Genomic DNA, 9,674 nt, shown 5'->3' with positions numbered 1-9,674 from the left:
TCTCTCTCTCTCTCTCTCTCTCTCTCTCTCTCTCTATATATATATATATATATATTATTTTGAAAAAATCTCTCTCTCTCTCTCTCTCTCTCTCTCTCTCTCGTAAACCAATTAAATTTTGTTACTCCGGTCAAGCGAAGCTCCAAGGGAAAGCCTTGCCCAAAACTAGCAGTAGGACCGCAGTCGTTGGCCCTCGTAACGTAGAACACATTAACCTTGATCCCAAACTATAAAGGGAAATTGAGAGTCCCTTCAAACAACCATACAAAGAGAAAAGAAAAATGGATATATGGCAGAAAGTTATTTCGGATATGTATTTGTGTATGAATGGTTATCGATATGAATATTTTTCTTATGCGTGTATATGCACATGTATATATATATATATATATATGCATACAAATACACACGGATATATATGTATATTTTAATATATCCTCGTATATGTATAGATACTTATCTGTACAAATAAACTCCTAATTTATTTCGGAAGTGAGTGTAAATATATTTTAAACATGGACACACACACACACACACATATATATATATATATATATACATATATATATATGAGAGAGAGAGGAGAGAGAGAGAGAGAGAGAGAGAGAATTTGTTTATGCTAGAGGAAATATTCGAAGGACAATATGCCAAGTCATTGTAAAGCAAGTTAAAAATTTCATTAATCTATTATCACAAATTTCGATTGATAAGCCATTACCTGGAAGTACCCCCCCCCCCCCCCCCAGGCAAATGAATGTCTAAGTTGAGCGGGGGAACTGAGGGAGGGGGCAATGAAGGGAGGGGGTAATGGAGTGAAGGGGGGAAGTGGAAGGGAGGACGAAATGCTACACGGTCGAGCACCTTAGGGCTCACATAATGGGAGGGATAACTTTGGCTTTCCACCAATGTGTCTTCAAGGAGGTAGATAATTACATAATTACCTGAGAGATGGTCCTGTCGTCATGGTCGATAATCCCGAAGAAGAAGCGTAGCAAAATGACCCACAGAGGATGGCCCTTCATCCCCTCCCCCCTGCTCGGCCCTCCCAGACAATATCCAATACGCACCAGTTACTCTTTTAAAGAAGTTAGGATTCCATTAAGTTCTATTTACAAAGGTCTCCCATTAAATCTCGACCTGGCCAGGGAACCCTCGAACTTGAAAGAGGTTCCTGGAGGACCCCTACTTGGTCGACCAACCCACAACCCTCTCCCCCAACCATATACTAGTCCTATCCCCCACACCATACCTAGCATATCAGAACCCGATCTCTCAAACCACCCGCAGAATATATCAGCCCAATTCCCCACACCACCTCAACCCACATACCATCCCAATCATATACTAGCCCTATCCTCCACACCACCCAATCATATACTAGCCCTATCCCCCCCACACCACCTCAACCACATACCATCCCAATCATATACTAGCCCTATCCTCCACACCACCCCAATCATATACTAGCCCTATCCTCCACACCACCCAATCATATACTAGCCCTATCCCCCACACCACCACAACCACATACCAGCCCAATCATATACCAGCCCTATCCCCCACACCACCACAACCACATACCAGCCCAATCATGTACTAGCCCTATCCTCCACACCAGCCCAATCATATACTAACCCTATCCCCCACACCACCTTAACCACATACCAGCCCAATCATATACCAGTCCTATCCCTCACAACACCCCAATCATATACCACCCCTATCCCTTATACCACCTCAATCACATACCAGCCCAATCATATACCAGCCCTATCACTCACACCACCCCAATCATATTCCAGCCTTATCCCCACACCACCTCAATCACATACCAGCCAGCCCTATACCCCACACCACTTCAACCATATACCAGTCCTATCCCTCACACCACCTCAACCACATACCAGCCCAATCATATAATAGCCCTATCCTCCACACCACCCCAATCATATATCAGCCCTATCCCCCACACCACCTCAATCAAATACCAGCCCAATCATATACTAGCCCTATCCCCACACCACCCCAATCATATACCAGCCCTATCCCCCCCACACTACCACAACCACATACCAGCCCAATCATGTACTAGCCCTATCCTCCACACCACCCCAATCATATGCTAGCCCTACCCCAAAACCACAACAATCATATCCCATTCCTATCCATCAAACCACCTCAATCATATACTAGCCCTATCCCTTACACCACCTCAATCACATACCAGCCCAACCATATACCAACCCTATCCCCCACACCACCTCAATCACATACCAGCCCAATCATATACCAGCCATATCCCCTACACCACCCCAATCACATACCAGCCCTATACCACACACCCCCTCCCAGCATATCCCCTCCCCCTCCCACAAACACCAACCCCACAAAATCTCTTACTCCACAAGCAGCATATTGCTTTCATCTACCCCTAAAAAAAAACAGGATATAATTAAACGTAATGGCGGTCGTGGTGTTTTCAAAGCAACATTGCAGAGCGACGCTCCTTTGAGCCTCGAATATATGCATGCGAGGGACTAATAACATTACAGTATTCGGCGGCATAAATTCCCCTTTAAAAGCTCTTCGCCATTTTACGAGTGGCTTCGGTTTACGAGCACCGTCTAACTCAGAAAGTCGCAAGTCGAGGAAAATTCTCCTTCCTCAGTCGCAAGTCGAGGAAAATCCTCCTTCCGCTAAATAAGTGAGACGGGAAGTGAATCAGGGAATAATTCCTCCGCTGGGGGTAACAGAAGCCTCTCGGCTTTAATCTGCATAAATTGAATTTAATGAATTAGGCTAATTCCGAGGAGTTCCAACACTTTGGTTCGATTCAGCATTTCGTTTTCTTTTCTCGATTTTTTTTTTAGCAATACTTGATTTGTTTCAGCGTTTCATTTCCTTATATATATATATATATATATATACATATATATATATATACATATATATATATATATATATATATACAGTATATATATTAGATTTTTTCTTTTTTGTATAGGCCTATCTTATCTTTAATGAATTTGACGATAATGCATTTTATAAATCGAATTAAATAATCTACAGGAAAACATCTACGTACAGGAGAGAGAGAGAGAGAGAGAGAGAGAGAGAGAGAGAGATTCGGCTTCCTCATCCACCACAGCGGGCCGCAAATTAAGTGGTTAGTTCCCCGGATGTCGTCTTCAGTTATAATTATAAAAAATCTTTTTCCATCAAACATTTCTCTAAATTTATGCCACCATCTAATCCATTGGTTAAAGATGGCTTGATGAAAAAAATATTGGAAAATAGTGGACGTGTGTTCATAATTTTTTAGTTTAAAAGCATGAATGATACTGAAATAAGGAAGTTTGGACTTATTCTTTTATGAAAGATTAAAAAAAAATGTAACTCAAATGAATTGCCTAATAATTACCTCCCCCTCAAAAAAAAAAAAAAAAAAAAAATACTCGCAAGTGACGTCAACCTCCTCAAAAGAAAAAGAAACAAAAAGGAAAAAAAAAGTTACACAGACAATCATGGCAGATCTCATGTCCATGCTAATGAACAAAAGGACCATGCAAAAATATTAGCACCTATGCCACGATGCGCTATTTACAATTTAATTAATTCTTTTGTCTCTTTGATAGGATCCTGATACCGACACGGCAAACCCTTCCGGCTCGAGGGGGTGAAAATATATTCGTTTCAGAGATTGTTTACCTTGATACATTTCTATCTATGAAAACGGGTGTGTTCTCACAGCACAGTGCGACAATGCCATGCTCTATCTATTTTGGAAAGGGTGTATTACTAAATAAAGGGATAATGGAAGTTAGGAGAGAATTCCAAAGCTTGATAATCATCGGAGAGGGTGTCAAATAATCAGCGACATTGGGAGCTGTATTGATTTTGGAATGCGTGTATCACTAAATAAAGGGATAACGGAAGTTACGAGAGAATTCCAAAGCTTGATAATAACCGGAGAGGGTGTCAAATAATCAATGACATCGGGTGCTGTATTTATTTTGGAAAAGGTGTACCACTAAATAAAGGGATAACGGAAGTTAGGTGAGAATTCCAAAGATTGACAATCAACGGAGATTAGGAAAGAATCACAAAGTTGATAATCACCATGAGTATGTCAAATAATGAATCTATTAAATTTTCTATCTTTCTTTGCCGGAATGAAATGACAAAGTAAAATTTATCAAAATGAAAGGAGATTAACAAGTAGAACTTGTGAACATAATACACAATATTAAGTTTTGATATAGTGTTGGACAAGAAATAGCTACTTCCTACGAACGTATTTCGTAGCTATTCTACCTACATCAAATATGGCTGCCCGCTAATCGTTTTGTTTTTCTAACAGATGTTAAAAAACAGATGCTTCTATTTACTATTTATTTCCCCAAATAACGCCAAACTTCACTTTATTGTCTAAGAATAAAAAATACTTTGGAATTGTATTCCAGATTTATAAATTTGAGCACCAAGGCTTAGCATTGGGGCCTGGGTAACCATTCCACGCCTTGTGGATACCCAGCCCCCCTCCCCCCCCTACTTGCAGAATGAAAACAAAAGTTAATTAGATGTACAGCAAGAGAGAGAGAGAGAGAGAGAGAGAGAGAGAGAGAGAGAGGAGGTATAATAGAAGGCTAAAAAGTCAGTGCAGGTAAAGGTAGAAGTGACGGTGCAAAGATCCTTAAATAATTAATGCCTGCAGTGCACCGCATGAGGTACTATGACGGCATTGCTCCACTACGAGTTGCGAATTGGAAATAACATCAAAGTATGCATTATTCCTAAATAAAACCAACAATCTTTAATGTTTATACACACACACACACAACACGCACACACACGCACACACACATACACACACACACACACACACATATATATATATATATATATATAAATATAAATATACATATATATACATATATATAAATACAAATATACATACATACATATAATATATATATATGTATATATATATGTATATATATATATATATATATATATTTATCATTTATATATATGTATATATACATATATAAATGTATATATATATTAAATATATTAATTCTGTATATATATATATACTACATACAGTATATATATATATATATATATAAATATATATATATATATATATATATACTAATACAACTACGCCAAGGCAATTTTCTGTTAATTTCTTGAAATGCTGAAAAATGCAGTATATGTTCATAAAACTTCGCTTACCTAATTCCAAAATCAGGCTCATTTACCATGTAAACATTCATCCGGGTATATTAATAAACGAATTAATTACCATACCTTTAAAATCTGACTATTTGAATATTTAAAACATAAATTGCGTAATGTAAAATAAGAGCAATTTCCTCATAAAACTTTGTGTACATGAAAAAATAAAATAAATAAGTATATGAATGTATGCATATGTAAATATTATATAGTATACATGTACTTATTTCAAAGTGAATAGGGCTAAATTTACTTATATAACTATATGTTTTTAGAAGATAATACAACAAATGAAATACATTAAATTAGCTAAAAAGAGAACCATAGGAAACAGGCATAAATCAAAACTTTCTGTTTCTCAAACAAGACTGATCAGTTATTTCATAGAGAGAGAGAGAGAGAGAGAGAGAGAGAGAGAGAGTTAAACTTGTCAGATATCTCATCTAAGTTACAGTCTTGAGCTAAAACTCAATAAATCTGTTACTAAACTCACCTGGAACTCGAACTTGGGGAACTGATCGACCGTGTTGACGTCCGTCTTGGGCGCCTGGATGGGCTGGCAACTCCGCGAAGGGATCACCTGGCCCCCGGCGCTCAGGTCACTCCCGTCCACGCCTCCTCCCCCGTTAGAGGACCCATCGCTCTGCCTCTCGGCTCGCCTGTCCGCAGCTTGAACCGAGCCCCCCTGAGGAGGTCGGCCTGGGGCTTCTCCTTCAGCGTCTGAGGAGTGGCTGTAGCGGAGGAGTAGTAGTAGACGTAGACAAGGGCGCAGACGGCCAGCAGGCCCAAGAAGGACAGCCTGAGCCATCCCCTCCGGGGCACCATCTTCACCATGCTGACTGGGTCGCTAGATGATGACGTCACTTTGGCGATGATTGGGGTGTGGACTTTCGAGGCGATATAGACTGACGCTCGAGTGGTTAATCCCCGGCGCTCGTGCTTGTCAACAATTTCTTTAAGTGGGGAATTTGGCTAACCGCAACTTAAGTAGGGGTTGCCAACACTTGAAAAATTAACACTTTAGTTTAAAAAATCATTCAATACCCCAAAACAAGTATAGAACAATCCCGTGCTATCTCACTCTTTGTTGCAATCGACACTAATACTTCGGGATAAAGGAACCACTAAAAAAATAAGACGAATTTTCATCCGATGCCGGCTATCAAAGGACCTTTATTTTCACGGGCTGCACGACACTTGCCTCTCTTTTTACCCGTCCACGGGACATCAATAGTCGAGTTTTAACACCGAGGCCCTTTTGTGTACCTTCCTCAGACACCGATACGTCTGATGTTACTCAAAATCGATGCGGCACATCAAAAGATGGGAGGAGAAAGCCGATGGCACAGAAAAAAATGTCTGTGTGTGGGAGAGAGAGAAAAAAGGACAATGAATAAGAAGGAGGCGAAGAGGATCCAAGAAGCGCTCTCCAAAAATCAAAAGGGCGAGGGAATTTTCGGACTCATCCAAGAGGGTGGAGGAGGAGGAGTTGGAGGAGTTGGAGGGGGCAAAGTCTCCTTCCACTAGAATGAATGACAAGCTCGATCAGAGTCACTTTGTTATATCCGGTCTACCGTCACTTTACGAGCGACGGAAAGTGCCTCCTCTTCCTTGCCGCTTGGCCAAACTTCCTCTTTTTTTTTCTATCCTCTTTAATGTTTTTTATCTCTTTCCCCTTTGCTCCCTCAACGACTCTTCGACGCCGATGGAAAACAGAGATATTAAGACTTGACACTGATGCGGATATAATTTCCAAGTCCGGTGAATTTCCCCCTTTTTTTTCCTTATCAAAAAGTTTAAATGAAGTGACTGATATCTTCCACACCTTTCAGTGACTTTCAGTGAAATCTTATTCAAATACCAAAGATTATAATACGAAAATATCACTTATATATTTCTAGGTTCAAACTAAGAGACTACAAAATAACACTTATCTTTTCAAAGTCAAAACACAGCAACGATTGGGATATAAAATAATGATTTATTTCCTTGCACTTTGCACTAACAAAAATTTTCAAGCTTCGATGGCGGTAGATCACAATTTCAAAAACAAAATTTCTGCGTTTTCAATTTTCAGTCGCAAAACAAGATTTCATGAACGTATTTATGATTAGAACCGAGTGTCTTTTCCTGATTATATAAAGTATTTAAATTACACAATGATGAAAAAACAATTCAATAGGCTTTAAAACTCACAAAAACACTAAGAATAATCAGCAGTAGGCCTATAATTTGTTAAGAAAATCTCGATTTGGTTTGCATATCACAGATACCGAGGGCATATCTTTGGGATGAGGAGACCAAAACGAAGGATTTGTGAGATAATACTTTCTGGGTCCTTAAAAATCTCTCTTCTCCCTTCTTGCATTTAAATCTTCGTATTTCTAAGATTATAATATATACACAAGAATCTACGTTTATATAAACCAGATCGGAAAAAAAGTAAATTCTATGTATAGACTAAATATATATTTATATATTTATATATATATGCATCAACATTGAATAGGATAATAAAAAAACCAGTGCTAGTCTAACAATAACATTGAAATGTTGCAATTCGAACGGGCCATTCAACTTTTCATCTCAGTTCACGCCACCACAAGATTATTGACGCTGCAAGTGATCATCTTCCATCTTTTCTCTTCACGAGATTAATTTTCTTTGGTCGTCATATGGATTCGACCAAAAACACAAGGAGGGGAGCCAGATAGGAGAGATAGGGGCGAGATAATACTGTGTTTCAATTACGTAAGCAATACTTTTATGGAATACAACTCGATGAGACGTTGCGGTTTAGGTCAATATTTTCTAGATTAGAATTTCCCTTCAAATTCAGTCTAAGGACTCGATAGTACACGCTTGAAACTTTACACTAGAAGCGCATGTTTCAGGTATTCCGTTCGCTTGCTGATGGCAACTGGCCACTATATTCGGGGCAGGATATTTGCACAGCAGGTGTCGATGTAGGTCCAATGTTCCATTCATTGAGTCTCGCGAATTTCGTACAATGAGAAAAGCTTTTATAATCCTTCCTCTGCTTTCTCTCTCTTCCGCAAAAGGCTTGAAGGCGTGGTGGTGGTGGGAGAGGTGAGGTGAAGTGCTTCAGATTGTCCTTGCAAAACACACTTCTCGCTCTCTTAGACTTGTCCTTGCTTTCTGGCGTTGTCTTCAGAGCCCTGCTGTTATAAAGACCCCTTCACAGAAGAGACTCAGGGGGCTCTCAACTCCTGCAGCACAGTTCACACCTGCAAACGAGGAAAGGAACGATAATTAGTTACATGAAAAATTCAGTTTTTTTAAAAAGAAAAAAAAATATATATATGTATTTAATTTTTTTTTTTGAAATGCAAGAGAAGTACAGGAAATTGTACATTTTATCATCAACTACCCTTGCAATAATGAAAAAAAAAAGAGTTCACTATTTCCCACTAAAAAAATTCTCTCTCTCTCTCTCTCTCTCTCTCTCTCTCTCTCTCTCTCAAATATAAATGCATACATAAACACATTATATATATAGATATATTATATATATATATATATATAATATATATATATATATATATATACATACACACACACATATATATATATATACACACATATATACACACACACACATATATATATATATGTATATATATATATATATATATACATATATACACACACACACATATATATATATATATATATGTATATATATATATATATAAATAAATTTCTACCTCATACTTGGGATCGAACGCTAGCCCCTTCTAATGAAAGGCCAGGTCGAAACCAACCATGTCACGAGAGACATGGTTGGTTTCGACCTGGCCTTTCATTAGAAGGGGCTAGCGTTCGATCCCAAGTATGAGGTAGAAATTTATTTCTATTTGAACACGATGTTGTGTTGATATTTATCCATATATATATATATATATATATATATGGTGGGCTACCAAGTGAGATAATTAGTGAAAGGAGGAAGGTGGGAGATAATCACGTTCACTAATATAAGATCCAAACCCACTCGGATGCTTCATGAACTTGAGCATTAATTAGGGAAACATCTAGAGAGAGAGGAGAGAGAGAGAGAGGAGAGAGAGAGAGAGAGAGAGGGAGGGAGAGAGTGAGAGAGTTGGAATAGTAGTACACAATATGATGAAGTGCTGATCAAAACCACACCCAATTTCTATACAATTTCAAGAGTTATCTATCATAATCTGTCTTTGTTGTAGGTCATAGAATTTGATGATGATGGATTGATTGATTGATGCCAGAAAACTTTAAATCTTTCAATCAATCAACCATCATCAAATTCTATGACCTACAACAATACAAAGAAATAAGGTAGTGTTGTACATAAGAATTCTTGATACACCTCGCTTCGAAGAAATGCATCCTGTTATACCCCTTACTGCGAGGAGAGTTCTTGCGTTTAGTCACGC

At 38.5% G+C, this 9,674-nt stretch overlaps 1 protein-coding gene across 1 annotated transcript; it reads left to right on the top strand.

Moving 5' to 3' along the window:
- The first annotated feature begins 996 nt into the window (after nucleotides 1-996).
- On the top strand, nucleotides 997-1,920 carry LOC137651149 (platelet glycoprotein Ib alpha chain-like). The gene is made up of 2 exons (XM_068384287.1): nucleotides 997-1,380; nucleotides 1,501-1,920. Exons 1-2 carry the CDS (start codon nucleotides 997-999, stop codon nucleotides 1,918-1,920), a joined length of 804 nt encoding a protein of 267 aa, XP_068240388.1.
- The last annotated feature ends 7,754 nt before the right edge of the window (nucleotides 1,921-9,674 follow it).

This window comes from Palaemon carinicauda, chromosome 12 (genome assembly GCF_036898095.1).
Source record: "Palaemon carinicauda isolate YSFRI2023 chromosome 12, ASM3689809v2, whole genome shotgun sequence".
Classification (NCBI taxonomy): Eukaryota; Metazoa; Arthropoda; class Malacostraca; order Decapoda; family Palaemonidae; genus Palaemon; species Palaemon carinicauda.
Note: the sequence above shows the minus strand (reverse complement) of the source record. Positions and strands in the feature narration are given on the sequence as shown.

Excerpts from the sequence above, each read along its gene's own strand:
- LOC137651149 (XM_068384287.1), top strand. The coding sequence starts at position 997 with ATGACCCACAGAGGATGGCCCTTCATCCCCTCCCCCCTGCTCGGCCCT. Across the intron at positions 1,381-1,500 it reads CACCACCCAATCATATACTA|CCCTATCCCCCACACCACCA; the intron begins GCCCTATCCCCC and ends ATCATATACTAG.